The 19,269-nt window shown below is 56.1% G+C and overlaps 7 protein-coding genes and 2 non-coding genes across 9 annotated transcripts; 6 read left to right on the forward strand and 3 right to left on the reverse strand.

Annotated features, from left to right (window-relative positions):
- Positions 1 to 496: 496 nt before the first annotated feature.
- Positions 497 to 1,829, forward strand: MFIFM68171_05000 (uncharacterized protein; the record flags this gene model as incomplete). Its single annotated transcript, XM_071060420.1, has 2 exons — positions 497 to 820; positions 876 to 1,829. 2 exons carry the CDS (start codon positions 497 to 499, stop codon positions 1,827 to 1,829), a joined length of 1,278 nt encoding a protein of 425 aa, XP_070916521.1.
- Positions 1,830 to 1,877: 48 nt separating this feature from the next.
- Positions 1,878 to 3,435, reverse strand: MFIFM68171_05001 (uncharacterized protein; the record flags this gene model as incomplete). Its single annotated transcript, XM_071060421.1, has 4 exons — positions 1,878 to 1,928; positions 1,986 to 2,339; positions 2,459 to 3,153; positions 3,249 to 3,435. 4 exons carry the CDS (start codon positions 3,433 to 3,435, stop codon positions 1,878 to 1,880), a joined length of 1,287 nt encoding a protein of 428 aa, XP_070916522.1.
- A 2,454-nt stretch (positions 3,436 to 5,889) lies between these two features.
- On the forward strand, positions 5,890 to 7,724 carry MFIFM68171_05002 (uncharacterized protein; the record flags this gene model as incomplete). The annotated part of the gene is made up of 2 exons (XM_071060422.1): positions 5,890 to 5,935; positions 5,998 to 7,724. 2 exons carry the CDS (start codon positions 5,890 to 5,892, stop codon positions 7,722 to 7,724), a joined length of 1,773 nt encoding a protein of 590 aa, XP_070916523.1.
- Positions 7,725 to 8,275: 551 nt separating this feature from the next.
- MFIFM68171_05003 (uncharacterized protein) lies at positions 8,276 to 9,493 on the forward strand (the record flags this gene model as incomplete). Its single annotated transcript, XM_071060423.1, has 1 exon — positions 8,276 to 9,493. One exon carries the CDS (start codon positions 8,276 to 8,278, stop codon positions 9,491 to 9,493), a length of 1,218 nt encoding a protein of 405 aa, XP_070916524.1.
- Positions 9,494 to 10,135: 642 nt separating this feature from the next.
- On the forward strand, positions 10,136 to 11,790 carry MFIFM68171_05004 (uncharacterized protein; the record flags this gene model as incomplete). The annotated part of the gene is made up of 4 exons (XM_071060424.1): positions 10,136 to 10,318; positions 10,370 to 10,447; positions 10,505 to 11,350; positions 11,404 to 11,790. 4 exons carry the CDS (start codon positions 10,136 to 10,138, stop codon positions 11,788 to 11,790), a joined length of 1,494 nt encoding a protein of 497 aa, XP_070916525.1.
- Positions 11,791 to 12,399: 609 nt separating this feature from the next.
- MFIFM68171_05005 (uncharacterized protein) lies at positions 12,400 to 13,710 on the forward strand (the record flags this gene model as incomplete). Its single annotated transcript, XM_071060425.1, has 1 exon — positions 12,400 to 13,710. The coding sequence occupies one exon, from the start codon at positions 12,400 to 12,402 to the stop codon at positions 13,708 to 13,710; it is 1,311 nt and encodes a 436-aa protein (XP_070916526.1).
- Positions 13,711 to 14,093: 383 nt separating this feature from the next.
- On the reverse strand, positions 14,094 to 14,190 carry MFIFM68171_t57. Its single transcript is given in 2 exon segments — positions 14,094 to 14,137; positions 14,154 to 14,190. It is a non-coding gene; the product is annotated as a tRNA-Ser (tRNA).
- A 1,080-nt stretch (positions 14,191 to 15,270) lies between these two features.
- MFIFM68171_t56 lies at positions 15,271 to 15,366 on the reverse strand. Its single transcript has 2 exons — positions 15,329 to 15,366; positions 15,271 to 15,306 (listed from the first exon to the last, which is right to left on the reverse strand). It is a non-coding gene; the product is annotated as a tRNA-Ile (tRNA).
- Positions 15,367 to 17,311: 1,945 nt separating this feature from the next.
- On the forward strand, positions 17,312 to 18,909 carry MFIFM68171_05006 (uncharacterized protein; the record flags this gene model as incomplete). Its single annotated transcript, XM_071060426.1, has 3 exons — positions 17,312 to 17,784; positions 17,846 to 18,380; positions 18,436 to 18,909. The coding sequence occupies 3 exons, from the start codon at positions 17,312 to 17,314 to the stop codon at positions 18,907 to 18,909; spliced, it is 1,482 nt and encodes a 493-aa protein (XP_070916527.1).
- Between the last annotated feature and the right edge of the window lie 360 nt (positions 18,910 to 19,269).

Raw genomic sequence — 19,269 nt, forward strand, 5'->3', positions numbered from 1 at the left:
GCACAGTACAGTACCGTCCAGTACTGCCCCGGTTTGAATTGCGCTGCACGTCCCGCCTTCGGGCCTTGCCGAGACCCCCAAACACCTTTGCTTCCGTCTGTCTTTGAGGTGCAAAATTACGTCGCACTGGAGAAGCAACACACGCCTGGTACTGACAAAGACTTGACAAGCAGAAAAGGAATCGAGTGGATTCAACTGGAATCTGAGCATCGACCCAATTTGCGTCGCTGTTGATCAGCATCTACGGTCCACTGCGGGCGCAATAACGCTAACCATCATGGGGCGTCTTCCCCAGACCATGGACCAGGTCTTTTGGTTCCTCCACACCGCGCCCAGATGCCCCGCTCGAGCAGCCTGTGCCGGCCGAGGTTTGAATCGAGAGTTCCACACCGAAGTGATGACGTCTGGTCGTGACTTAAATGCTCGTCTCGTCACTACGCTGTCGGGGTCCTCCATCACAAAATCGGAGTGAAACCCAACCAGGCATCAGGTCACAATGAGGCTGTTGTCATTGTCGCTCCTAGGAGCGCTCCTTGCTTACCTGCTCTACACCGTAGCACCCTTATTCCAGCGAACCCTAACCACGGTTGGCGCCCTGCGGCGATACCCCGATGGGGGCGTGACCAGGGACGAGGTTGTCGCCATCCCCGACACCGTCCATTGCGAGGATTTGCACTACCATGTCCCAAGTGGTATACTCTTCACTGCTTGCGAGGACAATGCCAGCACGAGGTTCAAGTGGTTCCCTCCGCTAGCTAATTTTGACGATCCCGAGCTTGCCAGCAAGAACCAGGGCTCCATCCATGTGATCGACCCCAAGGCAGGTCTTCAGCTATCCATGTCGGGAAGAGTTCTTACTGACGAGCGGATTCCAGACCATGCAGTCACGCCGGCTCAGGTTTGAGAACTTTGATGGGCCCTTCATCACGCACGGAATCGATGTCATTCAGGACAACGCATCAACAGAAGGCGAAGCCGTCTACATCTTTGCCGTCAACCACGTTCCTGAGACGCAGCCTTCGGGAGAAAAGGGCCCGAACGCGCGATCGCAGCTCGAGGTCTTTCACCACATTATTGGATCCTCGACCATCAGGCACGTCCGCTCGATCTGGCATCCTTTGATCAGAACCCCAAACGACATCTTTGCCGAGAGCCCCACCTCGCTCTATGTGACGAACGACCACCGTTACCCTCGCCGTGGGCTGATGCGCACCGTCGAGGAACTCTACTTTGGCGCCAAGTGGACAGGTGTTGTGCACATCCAGCTCGATTTCCTGGCGGCAGTAGAGCCCACCGCCGGCTTAACCGCTAGGGTTGCCTTGAGTGGGCTGCACAACAGCAATGGTCTTGGCCACGGCAGGTCAGAACGAGAGATTCTCATCTCAAGCTGCATCAGCGGCGTACTCCATATCGGCCAGCTCGCGGAAAATGGAAATATCACAATAGCCGAGTCGGTGGAGATCGACTCGATTGCGGACAACCCGAGCTACTTTGCCGACCCCTACGCCGTTACACCTATTGATGACCGGAGCGGCTTCCTTGAGACGGGCATGGCCCGAGCCATCGACATCCCCCATACGATGCGAGACCCGACCGCCAAAGACCCTGCCATGGTCACTTATCTCAGGCCAGCCCCGGGCGGCTGGGAGAAGCGCATCCTGTTCGAAGACGATGGCACCAGGCTCCGGACTGCCAGTGCGGCTGTCCTTGTTGCGGTGGACCCGGTGGATGAGTTGAACAAGGGTGACGTGCCAGGTGCGAGGAAAGCATTACTCTTCGTCACGGGCTTCCTGTCAAAGAGCGTAATTGCACTCAAGGTCGACCTGTAAAATTCCTCTATACCTACGTTATCTCCAACGTCTCCCTTCTCTGGCCATTCATGGTGTTGATAGGTCGGCGAACTTGTGTAATTGCTCTGTATACCATTGCTGCGCGGGACGTTAACGGTGTTTTCCAGCCACGGGAGTCAAATTGCAGCAACATACCGAGTCCATGCCAGCCCCAACGGCCGAAATCCCAAGCTTATTGACGATCCAGCCGGGGCTGTTCTTCTTCCTGTACAGTGTGGCATCCTGGTCCTTGAGCTCCGAGTTAAAGATGACGCTGCGTGGAAGCGAAGGGTTGGCCGCAGCCGGTCTTGCCAGACCGATCAGATCACAGGCGCCGTCGGCCACGGCCTTTTCCATCCCTATCCGGGTGCTAAACCCGCCGGTAACTATGAGGGGAACATCTGGGAACTCCTTCCGGATGACTTGGGCAAAGTCGAGGAAAAATGCCTCTCTGGCTTTGGTCCTCTCCGATTTCTGCTCGGGGTGCGGGCCGTCGGGGCCCCAGGACATCTGCCGTCATGCTTGTCAGCAACCCCTTTTCTCCCAAATTCAGCCCGGTAACATCACCATCCCACCATCACCACCACCATCCAAAACTCCAAACTCAACACCTAAACTCGAAGACATACCTGTGGATCCTCGTAGCTGCCCCCGCTCACCTCCACAAAATCCACCCCAGCCTCCACAATCATCCTCACCTGCTGCACGAACTCGTCCAGCTCGCCCTCGCGCTGGTGGTCCACGCTGTTGAGCTTGATGCCGACGCAGAAGCCGTCGTAGGCGCGGGTGATCTCGCGGACGGCGCGGACGACGTCGACGGCGAAGCGGGCGCGGTGGGCGGGGCTCCCGCCGTAGGCGTCGGCGCGCCGGTTCGTGGGCGCGCCGAGGAACTGGCTGACGAGGTAGCCGTGGGCGCCGTGGATCTCGACGCCGTCGAAGCCGGCCTCGGCGACGACGCGCGCCGCCCGCGCGAACTGCGCCACCACCCCCGCCACCTCGTCCCCCGCCATCTCGCGCGGCGCCGGCATCAGGAGCCGCTGCAGGAGCCGCGCCACCCACCCCTGGCCCAGGCTCAGCGGGATCGCCGATGGCGCCATGGGCGGCGTGAAGAGCCCCCGCGTCCCCGCGCCGCGCGGCGATTGGCGGCCCGGATGGTTGATCTGGACGATGACCGGGGTGGGTTTGGCGCCGTCGGTCGCGGAGCTCCCCCGACTGACGCGCGCCCACGCCGAGAAGGCGGGGATGTGCGCCGAGTCAGGGAGCGACGGGGTGATTGCTACGTCTGTCGGCTGGCCCAGGTGTGCTGAGTCGACTTGGACGTTGCCTGGCGACGGGTTAGTGTTGCTGCTGCTGCGGCCGTTACTGCGGGGGTGAGTACCGCCCTGGAGGTAGGTCAAGGGAATGAGAGATAAGTAGTACCAGTAATGATCAAACCCCAGCCACTTTCGGACCAGTGCTTGTAAAGCGCCATGAGGCGCTCGCTGGGGAGACTCTGGCTGTCAGCAAGCGCTTCGGCCATGGCGGCTTTGACAAGCCGGTTTGGGAGCGTGAGGCCGCATTTGAGCGTCAGAGGCTGGGCGATCCGGAGGTCTGATCGCGCGGCCATCTTGGTGTTGGTAATCCGCAATGCTTCTCTCCGGGTGAGTGGACAAAAGGGAGAGGGTAGAAGGGGGTGTGTGTTAAGAGCTTTGAACGGGTTCTACTAGTCTAGTGATCTACACAATGACTCGGCAGTGGACTGAACTGGGGCATCTACCTTACTCTTCGTCGGGACAAACGATATTTCTGTGACCCCCGCGACCGAAAGAATGGCAGCGGACCGAGTGGTTATATCTGTCAATCGCGAACCGGCGACTTTTCAGGGAGTGCCCCTGACTACCACACTTGCCAAGACATCATATGGAGGCTGCGGCCAAAAGTGAGTGAACTGCCTTGTTAGTATAAGCGAAAATATGGCGTGCGAATTCGAAACCGCAATCGGACTGTGTTCTGTACAAGTTAAGGGCTGTCCACTAGGTTCCAGCCATTGTACCCACTACGAACCCACTAACTGCACTAGTTAAGAAGTGTAATCACTGGTTCGATAACGAAGATAATGAGCAGTAAATCCAAGCCTCCGTCTGGAATACTGTGCTTAATAGTTGGGACCATAACAGAGCTGTTCACCCACTTTGGCATCGCAGTCTCACGTAATCTCCACACGGCCCAGGCAGCACGCTACCCAGGCAGCACGCTATCCGGTCGAATTTTTGTACCGGCCGCCGTGCCCGTCCTGCGTATCGGGGTCGGTTCGACAAGCGCGCCGGATTAGTTTCCGAGTTTTATCTCCGCGGTTACACGGTCGATGCTTATTAATAGACATACAGCAGCACTTCTAGTTAAAACTTTGCCTTAAGTCCGAACTTCCCAGATTGCGTTCACTCTCGGACTCACGATCCAGCCAATTACATAGTTGCATGTAGCGCCAAAATAGACCACCAAATCTGAAGAGAAGTTGTCAAGTGCTCGTATAATTCGGTTTCCGCGTCCGCAATAGTACTCCTTAAACCCGAGCTTGCGAGCTTCTACCATTCCGGCTGGTTTGCCATGCCAGCGGATATAACCATCCTGCGATTGGTAACCTTATTGCTCCTTGCAGTGCAGACAGATGCCCTAAGATGTGCGACAGCGGTCTCGTTGGCTAGGTTGGCAAGATTGGATGATATGCTCTCTCCAGTGGCTTTCAGTGCGCGTTAGGCAAACGGGGCGAGCGGCTTAACGCCTGATGATTCCTGGAGATGCTACTAGATACATACCTCTGGTTATGCAGGGTAAGTTTAGGTGCAGTACATAACTACCTAGCAGGGAAGAAGTGGGGGAAGAGGGTCTTAGCGCCTAACCGCCGACAATCGTAAAATAATGGCACCTAGCCGGGACCGCGGTGCCAAGTTTGTAAATACCATTCCTATGATGCCGCCGAATAGCTGGCCATCATAATGGTATCACTCAAGTTCGTATTGCGAGCACTGGGCGGAGATGTTGAAGGGCGCAACATTACGACCGTTCCCCCACGAGGTGCATCAGTTAAACACTAATAGGGGTACAGTAGTAGGACACAGCATCGAGGATAGGGCACTGTCGGCTATAAAATCTGCATAGTCTCCCGCGAGGCATTAATAGTACCTTGGAGAGAGTCTGGGGCTGGTAAGTACCGATCTACACAGCCAACAACGGTTCTCCGTTTTGGCGCAGGTTCTTAAGAACAGGACTTGGTTTGCAACCAATTATTTGGGCGCAGTGCCACAGGAAATAGTGAGTCTGTCGGAAGTGTCTGGCTCTCATGTCGAAGGACCTGGTCATCACGGCCCGGAGGAGTAGACGGGGATTTGATTCTTGACACGTACCTAACCATCTACCGTCATTCCAGGCCCGTACCTTTGAGGCTCTGTAATCCCAGACCTTGGGACCCGCCAGGCAAGCCCCGGTCACTTGTAGCTTTGCCCTATTTTCACACCCTCCTCGCCCCTTCTGGTCCGTCCCCGCTGGCAGATACCACGACGCCTACCTCGTCTGAGAGAATCTGTTTGGAGGAAGTTGTTGGGCATGTGAAGACCAGCAGTCCCGTGACAAATTTGTTCACCCACAGAATGGTCGGTAATTCTCACCAATCAACGCACACTTGCAAAGGGGAGGGACAGTTGTGGCGTTGACAACATTAAGCCATGGTGTAATGCTATTGGCCAGAATTGCCGACGCTCCAACTCGGGCCATTCATTCCATAGGCAACCTCAACCAAAAGGCGAGAGTGAGGCTGACCGAACCAAGAGCAGCAGCCCCGCAACTGATGCTAGTTTGCCAATTCCAACCTAAAATCAATATCCGCGAGACTGAGAGGACGAAGGGAGATAAAAATGGGTCGCCACCCGAAGCTGTAAGTGAGATTGGAAACAATCTCCACCCGGTCCATCTTCTGCCCAAAGGTCGTCCAGCATAGCCGAGACATTGACCGTGTTACCTGCCTTGCAGCGTTGGCAGTCTAGACCTCAATCCCGGTCAACGACATCCACATCGCGTGTCCAAGATGACGTCTTCATCCGGACAGTCGCGTGCACCGCGGACCAATACAGGTGAGGGTCTCGCTCCTTCGGAACGTCTCCCTTGGCTCATCGAAGGTTGATGTATACCTTAGGATGCCTGACCTGCCGCCGCCGTCACGTCCGGTGCGACGAGAGCAAACCCATCTGCTCCAACTGCAACCATCTCACGCGCGACTGTGAGTGGGGCGGTCGGCACGTCCCCCTGAGAGAGCGGAAGGAGCAGAAGATTAGAGAGGCCAAAGCCCGAGCGCCGAGACCGATCGAGCCCCGTGTTTCTAGGCCCACCCCCAGTGACACTGAACTGAGTCTGGATGGGCAATTGATCTCTACTCAAGTCGCCGTTTGGCCCGCTCCCGGCCACTACCTTTCGCAGTTGGACGTTTACGAAGGTGATGGTCATGCGACCAACCTAGACTTGCCGGGTCTGGAAGCAACCTTGGGTGATTTTAGCGGAGCAACCGATCCAACCCTGCTAATATGTCCTTCACCGCTCAACGAGACGCGGTTCGGCTCAACTCTGCTGCTAGCCAGTCTACCTAGTCATGAACCCATCACCAAGGCGGAGTGGGAAGCGTTGGATTATTACCACACCGAGTCCACCTTTGGGTTCGGTAATAAATCTCCGGCTTGGTCGACACATGCGGTCCTGTGGAAAATTACGGTACATAAAAGCCCGGCTGTGTTGCACCTTTTGTTCGCGGCATCACAGGCTGAGCTTGGTTGGCGACATGGTTTTGATCATCCCTTGTTGGACAGCGCAGAGAACAACTACCGGCTGGGGCGGCGGTTGCTGGAAAGAGAAGTAACCGATGCCCAGATTGACCCTCTTGTCGTCATGGCATCCTTCTGGTTCTTGTTTCTACATCAACGTCGACTGCGATTGGGCAGGCAGCGTATCCGGTACGCAGAACTTAGTAATTTGATAGCCGAGTACATCCGAGCCGGCCAGCTCCATAAAATCCTGGCATCAGGAGGCTCCGACGACCCTGTCTGGCCCCCTGCTAGAAAGGCGATGCTGGCCCGGCTGGTGAGCTGGTTGTTTTGGGCCGACGTGCAGCAATGCTTCCAGGGCGAAGGCGGCAGCATGGCGAAGCAGCTTGCGCGATCAGTTCCTCCCAACGGGCTGTTGGACCTGTATGAAGCGTCAAAGGAGGCGCTCAACCTGAACTGGGCCGAATACCCGGACGACGAATTGGTCGACGACATCAAGAACTCGGGCGCCCTCGAGCTGATACACCATACGTGGGTCCTCGTGCAGGAAATCAACGACGCAGCCGACGAGAGGTGCTACTTGGATCCGGATACGAGCAGCACTATCAAGGCTAAGATAGATGCTTTGCGACGAAAATCTCTCATCCAGTCCGTGATTCGCCTGACCGGGTCGACCACCCTGGCGAGAGATCGGTTGATGCTGAATTCGGATTGGGCCGTGGCAAACTATTTTTCACTCTGCATCTACCACTTCCGATGCAGCCTCACCCAGGACGAAGATTCCTTCACGTCCCCGGTGGGTGCGGGCATTGCGGATATCGTCTCGGGCTTGTTGATCCTCATCCAGAAGAGCGTGGCGTCAGCAGACAGTTGCCAAAGTGAGAGGATGCAGTGGCCGCTCTTCTGGGTTGGGATCGAGACGACGGACCCGTTCAAGCAGAACTGGGTTCTCGAGAAGCTAAGGAATGAGGGCTTGCGCGAAGCCTTGCAGTGCGTCATGTTGGTGCAAGCGGCTGGTGTCCGCGTCGCGATGGCAAGAATTCGCGAGATATGCAAGGCGACGTGCGCCGGTCTGCCCGATGCCGGTCTTGGTACGTGGGGAGTGTGAAGAGACCAGGGTATCATTGTCATGTAATGGGGTAATTGAACACGGGAATCGAGATGATGGCGTTCAAGTTGTCAATTTTTTTTTTATTTTGTTTTTATTTCATTTTTCATTTTTATTTCAATTTTTTTTTTTTCTTTGGGGTTAAGGTACCTCGGTTGTGCTTTCATGTTGGATGGGGAAGGAGGCAGCGAATGGTTGGATGAATCTCGTTTGGATGTATCTCGGTGCAAGTGCTCTCATGGATCATTGGTCGGTTTTGCCGACCATGGGACAAGAAGATGAGACCTGGATCTCAGCGTCATCGGCACCCCAAATCCGCCGGCGGGGTCGTGTTAGCGGGGCAGCCGCAACTGCTTGGAAGCGGACTACACCAAATGATGGTATAAGGACAACGCGTTGCTCGCTGGGCTGTGTGCCTTCGTTTGTCTATCTGTTTGAAGTCTTCACTGAAGTCGAATTAGCTCAGAGTATCAGAAATCCACTTTCCCGCTAGCCACAAGAACTCGGCCAACTGTTCTGCCCCTCATCCCACTTTTGTTCCTGCGAACACCATGACAGGAAACTGGACCAGTGTCATTGAAACCGAGATCAAAGCTCGCAACGCCGAGATCTCGTCCATCAACCAACAAATCCATGCTAACCCTGAGTTGGCCTACGAGGAACACAAGGCTCACGATGCCTTTGTCACCGCTCTCAAGTCCCTCGGCTTCGAGGTGACACCTCACGCATACGGCCTCGCAACCGCCTTCTCGGCCGAGGTCGGCGCCGGCGGCCGTCTTATCGTCTTCAACGCCGAGTACGACGCGCTTCCGGGCATCGGCCACGCCTGTGGGCACAACCTCATCGCGTCATCCTCCTTCGCCGCCTTCCTCGGCGTCGCCGCGGCGCTCAAAGCCTCAGGTCAGCCCGGCCGCGTCCGCCTGCTTGGGACCCCGGCCGAGGAAGGCGGCGGCGGGAAGCTCCAGCTGATCCAAGCGGGCGCCTACAAAGACGCCGCCGCCTCCCTGATGGTGCACCCGGGCCCGGGCCATAACCTCACGCCACCGATCCGCGGCGTGTCGTACGTGCGCATGCTCGCCAACGTCAAGATGCGCGTGCACTTTGCGGGCCGCGAGTCGCACGCGGCCATCGCGCCGTGGGACGGCGTCAACGCGCTCGACGCCGTCTGCCTCGCCTACAACGCCATCAGCATGCTGCGCCAGCAGATCCGCCCCTATGAGCGCATCCACGGCGTCTTCCGCGCCGCCGGCGACCGGCCGAACGTCACCCCGGCCAACTGCTGCGTCGAGTACTACGTGCGCAGCGCGACGCGGGCGGGCGCCGACGCGCTCTGGCAGCGCGTACTCAAGTGCTTTGAGGGCGCGGCGCTCGCGACGGGGTGCGACATGCGCGTCGAGCCGCTCAACTCGTATGCCGATGTGCGGCCGAGCAAGGCGCTGTGCGAGGCCTACGTGGAGGTCATGCCGGAGGGGACCGTGGCGTACGGTGAGCCGGCGGATTTCCTGGCGGGCAGCACTGACATGGGCGATGTCTGCTATCAGTGCCCCGGTTTTCACGGCGCGTTTGGCATTGGGACCCAGGAGGGCGAGGCGAACCACACCAAGGGGTTCGCTGCCGCGGCAGGGACCAAGGAGGCGTTCGACCGGGCGTTGGAGTGTGGGAGAGGCATGGCGCTGGTGGGGTGGAAGGTCTTGACGGACGACGCCTTTGCGGAGCGGATGCGCAAAGAGTGGGAAGAGGACATGAAGCTGGCCGCGGAGGGGAAATGAGGCAATGCTCGGCATATGAAGGGATGAGTGAGCAAACATACAAGCGAAAAAAGGGGATGGTTTCTGCTCCAGGGTTAGGGTTTGAAGCAACAACTGAAGAGTGCTGAAACGATCTGCAAGAAGCCGTTGGCACCTTTACCACTCGTGGATAAGTCTAGGATACCTATGAACAATGGCATAAACAACGCTTATCGGGTACGAAATCTGTAAGTGTAGAATCCTCTTTTCGCTCCATGGTCGCGATTCCGAAGCCCAGATCCGCCCAGGAAATGTGAGATCTGTGGCCCATGTATTGGCGGTCTTGGCCAATTATATTGAGCCGATTCAGCATGGATGTGGTACGTACCGCACCGCAGCGACAGGTGGCATGAGATTTTAGCGTTGGTAGCACAGCGTCCGCTTCCAAGATCACCGGGGCCGCGGTCCTTCCTCCCCGCCAAATCCGCTCGTTTTCGTCTCCTTATTATTAACCGACTCTCCAACCACCGTCCGTCGAAGGCATTCAATTACGCTCCTTTTCTACTATCCCGACGCCGTCCCAACTGTCGTCCGATCTTGTGAAACGTCTGTGCTTTGTCCGTCATTCCTTCGGCTTCTGCGGCGTACTCCAGGGTTAGTGCTTGCGCCCGAAACCTCGCCGCCATGACGCTCCACGCGGCGCTCTGGGGCGACAGTGCCTCGTCGCTGCCACAGCTCCGACTTCGAATTTCTCCTGCAACCGCGACAATAGCCTTGGCGGCCGCATTCGCTCCGATGGCGTGGGGACATGGAGGGCACGACGTAGACAAGATTCCAGAAGGAGAAACCGTCTCGCTGGACCCGATTGTACGTCAGTTTCGCTGAGGCACTGTGGGCGGGTGGCTGACTGGGTTGCAGGACACAACACTATGGGTACACATCGCTGTTCAAATGCTCGCCTTTGGCGTGTTATTCCCGCTGGGGATGGTACTCGGGGTGAGTCGTCCGTCCATGTGATAAGGGTGACCTGTGCTGACGGTGTTTGCGTCCCAGATCATCAAAAGTCGATGGCACGTCCCGCTACAAGTTTTTGCCACACTCCTCGCCCTCCTAGGCTACGCTCTCGGTCATCTGCATGGCGGCAGGCAGTTCAGCCCGAAGAACGTCCACGCAAAGGCCGCCACGCCCCTCTTCTTCCTCATGGTTGCGCAGGTCGTACTGGGCGTCTACTTGAAGCTACATCTCGAGAAGGGAATCCACGCCCGCATTCGGCCCGTCCTTCGGCTGCTGCATAGCATCAACGGCAAGGTGTTTCCGATTTATGCATGGGTACAGATGGTCTTTGGCGGCATCACTGGCCTGGGTTTCTGCCAGGGCGATCACATAGGCCAATGCGCCGCGCACTTCATCATGGGAGGCGCGTTTATTGCCTACGGCGTCCTCTTGACGATCATCTTGCTGGTTGGGCAGCTCTGGTTGCGCCGCACCGGTCGCAGCCAGGAGTTCTTTGACAGCGCCGTCATTGCTGCCTGGGGCTGCGTCAACACTTTCACTGAGCACCGCTGGGGCACCCCCTGGGTCAAGAACGATTGGCAGCACACCACCATGGGCATCATCTGGTGGAGCGCGGGATTGGCGGGCATCTGGCTCAGCAAGGCCAGGGACGGCAGCCCTAGACGCAACTTTGTCCCCGCGTTTGTCTTGTTCATGACCGGCTGGGCCATGTCGGCGCATCCTCAAGAGCTAATGGTCAGCGCCATGACCCATTCGATGTTTGGCTACACCCTGATGGCTGTGGGCGTAACCCGCATCATCGAGATTTCGTTGATTCTGAGGGACAAGCCTGGTGCCTCGGAAGATGGCACCGAGATCAACAGCTTCCAATATGTCCCCATCTTCGTAAGTAGCCCTTTCGAGAGTTGTTCTTCGTCAGTTACTCACCATGGACACAGCTTCTGTACGCCTCGGGTTTCCTGTTTATGGGGGCGACCGAGGAACAGATGGCACTCATAGCCGGATCTAGCATGGACGGCGTCGCCTACCTCCTAATCCTCTACAGCCTGTCCTTCGTGCTGTTCTTGTTCGTCATGGTTCTCATTAACGTCTATGATCGCGCCGCAAACCCGCCGGCCAAGCCAACCGCCAATGGCCATACGCGCGGAGGCGACGAGGCGCAGCTCCGCGACGCAAATGAATTTGAGCTTGACGGGTTGATGAGCGACGACGAGGACGATGAGCGGGCGGCTAGGAGGAAACTGCTGGCGGATGATGGGGTTGAACGGGATGCCTCGCCTGGCAGCCCGAGTACGGTGGGGAGGAATAGCGATCGAGTGGCGTAAGTAAAACGGGGATGAGAGCGAGGTATCAATATTTACATCAGCATTGGATCGGTTTACTGGAGTTTTTGAGACGGCTGAACCTGGAAAGGGTGTGGTGTTTTCGTTTTAGCGTTTCCGACTCGGCTATTCATCATGTAAAGGGGTTCTTTGTGTAGCATCAATCTAATCAGGCTTTGGCTCGACGACCCCTCCAGCTCTTTAGTTCTGACTACATCAGCCCGAGGCTCGATCCCATGTTGGAGAAAGGGATGACGGCGACCTACGCGCCAAGCCGTCAGGGCGCGCAGTAGTCAACCCAGACCCCGCGGCCAGCGGGGACTGCTGCCTGGAAGGACCTGCCACATTCTGTTAGAAGACGGGCGTATATTACCCCGGATGACACCGACAGTCAACGAGTTGGAATACTTAAGCGGCCCAAATCCGCCGTTGCAGTAAGCTCATCGATTGCGGCTCTCACCCGGTTGTATAAGCCCTTCCTTCCGACGCACCGCAACCTAAACTCAATCTGAGGTGCAGATATACGGCACAGCAGGTCAGCCAGGATCAACAGGCCCGCACTGCCCTCCCGCTCCCGGACGTAACACAAACCAACCCCGGCCCGAGAGAATCATGTCCGGCCCCACCACCACCACCACTACCGCTGCCGATGGCGGCGCAAACACCGTAACCCTCCAAGCCCAATGCCTCTGCCGCGCCCACTCCTTCTCCACAACCATCCCCCGCTCTAGTCTCCCCCTGAAAGCCTCGTCCTGCCACTGCACCTCCTGCAGACACGTCACTGGGGCCCTGAGGTCGTGCGACATTCCCTGGCCCGGCCCGATCGCCGCCGACATTGCACGCAGCGAGCTCCGGCGGTATGCTCATTCGCCGAGGGTGAACGTGCTCTTTTGCGGGCGGTGCGGGACGGGGATGTTTTTCGAGGAGGCGGAGGGGGAGGGCGAGGGGAGTGTGGGGGAGTTGCCGCGGCGGTACGGGGTTTTTACGGGGGTGTTGGACTTCGCGGTGAACGGGGACGAGCAGGGCCTGCCGGAGCGGCTGGTGACGTACGAGGACCACGTCTACGTGGGGGACACGCTGGACGGCGGGGCGGCGCCTTGGTTGCGGCGCATGAACGGCGACGCCGGGGAGCCGGTCAAGCTGTGGTTGGGCGGCCGCAATAAGAGCGAGGAGGTCCCCGCCGGCGTGCAGTGGCCCCCCGTCGGCGAGCTGCCGGCTTACGAGGTGGATCTCAAAGCGGCCGAGGGCGACAAGGGCAATGTCCCCATCCGCTGCCACTGCCGCGGCGTCGACTTGGTGCTCCGCGCCGGGCAGGCGCAGAGGGACTTTGCGGAGCGCCAGAAGAAGGGAGAGAAACTGTCTTGGATCGTGGATCCCGTCACGCACAAACTGATTGGTGGCTTCGACGGTTGCACCTCGTGCCGGGTTTGGGGCGGGTCGGAAGTGTTTAACTGGACTTTCACGATGGTCCAGCATCTTTCGTTTGCGGGAGGAGAGAGCGGAGGGTTTCCGCTGGATACGGTTGAGTTGCAAGCGGCGGTCGAGGCCAAAGACGGCAGGCAGCGGGACCCGAGGTTTGGTACGCTTGCGATCTATGCGAGCTCTCCTGATGTTCAGCGCTACTTCTGCAGCCGGTGCTCTGCCTCCGTGTTTTATGCTGTTAACGACCGGCCCGGGTTCTTGGATGTGGCCGTTGGCGTTCTGGACTCTCCTGACGGCGCAAGGGCCGAAAGTGTCATCTCCTGGGCGTTTGGGGGAGATATGGTCTGGAGGGTAGACATGGTAGGAAGTTGGCGAGAGAATCTAATGCACGCAGTAGAGTCGGAGTCCGAGCAGTGGAGGGTCGAAAGAGGGTATCCCAAGAATTGGCACAGGGTGGCAAGCGAAGAGGCTGCTAAGAAATCGGAAGAGGAGGCTAAATAGGAGATCTCTCCGGTCCTGCATATGCTCCGTCCTAGTCCAATCCCAAACGGAGCTGGAGCGGAACACCCCTCAACGCATAGCAATTTATCAATGGCACAAACACACAGCAGGGGAACGATTCACACTGCAACAGTAATTCCTATCAGCCTCAGTGGTTTAGTGTAAAATCCATCGTTGATGGTAGTTTGCCTTTTCTGCTTTGCGGTTGATATCATGGCAGCCGGCGACTTGTGGATGACTAGCTCTTATAATAGCTTGTAGTAGCAGGGGACGTGTATAGCTTGAATCAGTTTTATTCGGGGTAGACTTATTTGGATTGAACATGATATTTGGTCATTGGGGAAAGGGAGGGTGGTTAAGTTTAACTGAGGGGCAAAACAAAACGTCACCTGTAGGATTCGAACCTACGCTCCCGAAGGAACTGCCTCACACTAACTATGCATTAGCAGGGCAGCGCGTTAACCACTCCGCCAAAGTGACTACATGGGACATGTGGTTAAGTTGTGAATACATATGGAGTCTCCCACTCCTACCAGAAGTCATGGGGATTGTGCTTCTACATCTCGACCAACCGACATTGGTTTAGCTGCGAAAGCGGATTCACACGGAATGTCAAGACCAAGACAAAGACAGGATAGTCCAATTGCAGGACTGCCGAGTCCCACGGCTACTCAATGTGTACTCTGGTCCTGCTTCCATCAAATCAAGTACCAATACCCCGCCTGAACTCACTGGCCCACTCATCTTTTCCTCCCGTCTACTGCTTACGTGCCGTGATCATGTCGCATCATTAAAACTGGCAAAGGACTCTAGGGGACAGTGGTCGTGGATGTCACGGAATCACAACCTTGCGCCTCTTTCAATTGTTCGCTGCTGAGAAACAAGGCAAGTCCTATGTCACACGGAATAAGACAACCTTAGAGGAAAAGAGGTGTCGGGCTGACGGTAGAGGGGATGTATATGGACGAGAGTGAAGGCGGCATGCATACATTGAGAGGAGTTGGTGGGGAAGGGATGGAGATCTTGATAAGGTACGTCATTGGGACGTATCAGATCTGGAACTTTAGGGGGGAAAAGAAAAGCAAACAGGTATTAATGCAGACGTGGGAGCTGGTGGGTCCCAAGTGATAGAATGACTAGCAATCTCATTTTTGGATTAAGTTGCCTTTGCGAATGTTGATGTCTGTTGTTTACCTTTGCTGGTGGATGGGTGCTAACCAGAACAACTGTTAAGGGCCGCGACAGGACTGCGATTTGAAGATTTATTTTGGCAAGTTCAATCCTGGTTATACTTAAATTGTGAGATGAGAGCTGGAAGGCAACTCCAACCATGTAAACTCGAGCTAAACGCGTTGCTGCCACTGAGTAAGTCCTGTTTGCGGAGTTATGGGCTAAGCAGGTAACAGGGCGCTTTAAACTAGAACTACCTAGTGATAAAGATGCTGACCCTAACCTGTGCTCGGACTCCTTGTTGTTCCGCTCAATGAGACTAGGGCGGGCTCTTCAGCAAAAATTCAACGCAGTATCCTCTCCGAGACCACACGCAAAAGGAAACGCACATGCCCAATAACAGGATTGAACTGTTGACCTTCGCATTACCAAACACTGGTGGAACCGGTATTAGTACGACGCTCTAACCAGCTGAGCTAATCGGGCGGGCTTTGGCTGGATTGATTGAGAGTAGAAAGGCAGAGCTCAACTATGTCAGAGATCCTGGGCTGGGTTTACGTTCATCTGTGAACAATTCGTATTGAATTTAGTCTCCGTTGATGTTTTGTCTGAAGAGACGTCTTTTCCCCGAGCTAGTGTCGACCTCGGCCCGGGTACCGGGCAAGTGAAAAGGGGCCTAGCTTGGCATTCAGGGGCTCTTCTGTTTGCTTTCCTGATATTAGGTAGCTCGGAGAGTGCTGGATCTTTGTACTCCTACAAGACGGGCGGGTATCGTACCGCACCCCGGGAGCAGTTAAGGTGCAAGGCGATCACTAGCGAGGGTATGGGATGGTCATGGGCTGAGGTTCGCAGGGTGAAGCCTCCGACAACCAGAAACGGAAATGCACCCGGAGAGCAGATCCGGTGGATTGGCCCGTAGCTTATCTCACAGGATATGTCGGCGCTCTGGAGCGCTGGATAAATGCTGACTCTAGTTTAAGCGGCAGCCTGATTTTACCATCTGGGCTGCGTTTTTTCTGACATTTCTGTGCATTGGAGCCCCCCACGACCTGTATCTCAAGTGAAGTAGGTAAGGTACTATACAATACCTGGGCAGAGGGAAGAGCCGCTCAATTCAAAAAACTTTCCGATGTTCCATGGAAACAACCCTCCAAACTCATTGGTCGGCCGGCCAGGATGTACATAACTGAGACGAGGTAGGCGCTGTTCCTGCTTTAGAATATGGTGCGGATTGCGCTCCTTATTATCGTGTGCAGCCAATGGAACATTTCACGAAAGATCACAGACTACTTAGTAGGTACTATTGTCAGTCTTACCAAGATCTCAACGCTTTTCCAGCTTCTGGCTTGCCAGGAAAGCGGCGCTTTCGCCCTCTCGCTTTTGAAGTTGCTGACCGGCCGAGTGCCGGGTAATTCCACCCGTGCAATATCGCGCATCACGGTCTTTAATTACGATGCATCGGGAGATAAACTACTCGTCCCATGCACCCGATTATGACGTTCGATCATGGAGCGGCGAACATTGACCGAACATTCTTATACATCGGACGACTTATTTCGATCCCGGCGCAAGGGTTGCCAAGCACTCCATGGCAACCACCACAGGGTACATGTACGAATTATTCCACCACCTCCCAAACGAGGCTTAACCCTCAGCTGTTCGATAGCCCCCTTGACATTCTAGAACGGTACCGTTACGCCGGTCACACACCCGCTAGACCGCAGTCTCGTGCCGCACAAGCGTGGATGAGGCGAAGATCATATTGCATTGCCTCATTTACTTCACCCGAGATGCCGCCAACGCACAATCCACGCAGTTAGCGGCTCATGGAAGGCCAGCCGAGATCCCTCGTGGAACCCGGCAAGATGCGCCTCTGACGATCCTCCGTAATAGCGCCATCAAATCACGCCGCGTGTCGAGATTAATCTTCCGCTGTCCGCTAAGCGCGCTTCAGCCTCCCCCTAGAACGCCGCAGGAAGACGATTCCGGCTTCAGCCGCCTTCCAAAGCTGATAGGTATCTCCGAGTCGTACTAATGGCAATTAAGCGATGGCCGGCAAAACGCTGCGTGACCCGATCCTGGTCCGCCCGCTATTCTGGCCTGTAGAATGATGAGGGTGAGAGATTTAAGTGTGGGAAGACCGCCGTATGATCTGAGATAAAAAATGGCGCCATTTCCATTGTCAGTCTTTACTGTCTTTACTGCCTCTCTTAACAAGGGCCAGAAGAAGTGCCCACGCCTCTAAACCCCGGCCCATCCCGCACATGACTATATCTCGGACTGCATTTCCCCAGATATCCTTCCCCACGATCCGAACCCAGACCAGAGGCGAGCCGCGGAGATCCCCAGGGGCCTCCCCCAGCCTCTTGACTAATTAGAAAGCCGCTTGTCATACAGCCCGTCTGTGTCACGTTACGCCCTAATCTGTCTCATGTTGTCGTTCACCTCCTTTATCGCCCTGCTGGGCTTGGCGGGTCCTTCCCTGGCGTCCCCGTTCGACAAGGCTGGCGCTCTCAGCGACTGCCTGATCAAATCAGATGTGCCTATTGATGATCTTGAATCTGGTGACTGGAAGCTTGACGCCGCGCCGTTCAACCTGCGGCTCAACTACACCCCCGTTGCCATTGCCGTACCCAAGACGGCCAAGCATGTTCAAGATGCCGTTGCCTGTGCGAGAGAGCTCGGCATAAAAGCAAATGCAAAATGTGGCGGGCACAGCTACGCGTCCTTCGGTCTGGGCGGAGAGGACGGCCACTTGATCATCCAGATGGACAGGATGAACAAGGTCGTCTTGGATAACAATACAGGCATCGCAACGGTCGAAGGCGGCTCTCGTCTGGGCCACATCGCATGGGAGCTCTATAACCAGGGCAAGAGAGGTATCAGCCATGGAACGTGCCCAGGGTGAGTTACTGCCCGCTGACGAACCAAATGCTTGACACAACCGGGCTAACCCGTTCTGCAGCGTGGGTGTCGGCGGACATGTACTCCATGGTGGATACGGAATAAGCTCCCACACCAAGGGCCTCGCATTGGACTGGGTGGTTGGCGCCACGGTTGTCCTGGCCAATTCAACCATCGTGAACTGCTCGGCAACCGAGAATGCCGACCTCTTCTGGGCGATGCGTGGTGCGGGCGGGTCAATGGGTATTGTGACCGAATTCCGCTTCGACACCTTTGAGGTCCCGGAACAAGTGACTTACTTCATCGCGCCGGTGCGATGGTCTACAGAGGCCAGAGCACTCGTCGGCATGCGGGCAGTTCAGGAATTTGCCCAGACCATGCCGGCAGAGCTGAACATGCGCCTGTTTATCGCTAGCCGATTTGTCAACCTCGAAGGACTGTACTACGGCGACAAGGAAGGTTTGAAGGTCGCCCTAGCGCCGCTGATTGAGAAAACGAATGCAACAATGGCCATGATGGAGACAGGCGACTGGCTTGCTCAGCTCAAACATTTTGGAGGCGGTATGGACCTGGACCAAGGGCACCCGTACGATGAAGTAAGCTAAACACGCCGTCCTGAACCGGGAGGGTAGCAGCTGACAGCCCCAACAGCACGAGACATTCTATTCCACGAGTCTCTACACCAAAGCACTCAACGAGACGCAACTTGAGACTTTTGTCAGCTACTGGTTCAAGCACGCCAAGGCGAACAAGCGAGACTGGTATGTGCATATCGACTTGCATGGCGGCAACAATTCTGCTGTATCGCGCCATGCTGCCGATTCGACCGCCTACGCCCACCGCGATTACCTTCTCATGTATTTGCTGTACGACCGCGTTGACAGGGGCGTCTACCCTGCCGACGGACACAGCTACATGGAGAACTTTTCTCGCAACATCACGAACGGCATGGCTAGGAGCGATTGGGGGATGTACATCAACTACCCGGATTCGAGGTTGGATCAGGAAGCCGCACAAGTCAACTACTGGGGAAGCCACCTGCCCAAGTTGCAAGCTATCAAGAAGGCCGTTGATCCTGAGGATCTGTTCCACTATCCGCAGGGCGTTTTGCCTGGATCTGAATGATGGGTCGGATTGGAGAATAGGAAGAAGGGGAAGGGAGGCTCTTCGACTGCTCTCAGAAAACACATTGTCCTTGAGACATACCCATGCATGAAGGTACTAAAATTAGACAACCTGCATCACCTCAGACACTGTACCTCGGACTTCTGCCTTGTCACAATGATAAAGCCTGCGTATTGGTCAGGGCACTGCAGGCCTATCGAAGTGATAGCCGCTGCACTCAATCGGAACACCTTTCATAACACCTCGTTAACGTATGACATTATGATATTCACTATCCGAGCCCCGTGAGACCTGCGCCTCAAGTGCCCCCGCGTCCATTCCACAACGACCGACCACCCTTGGCTGGACTTTTCCAATTTC

The sequence above is a fragment of the Madurella fahalii genome (assembly GCF_045866475.1).
Source record: "Madurella fahalii IFM 68171 DNA, scaffold_2, whole genome shotgun sequence".
NCBI classification, from domain to species: Eukaryota; Fungi; Ascomycota; class Sordariomycetes; order Sordariales; genus Madurella; species Madurella fahalii.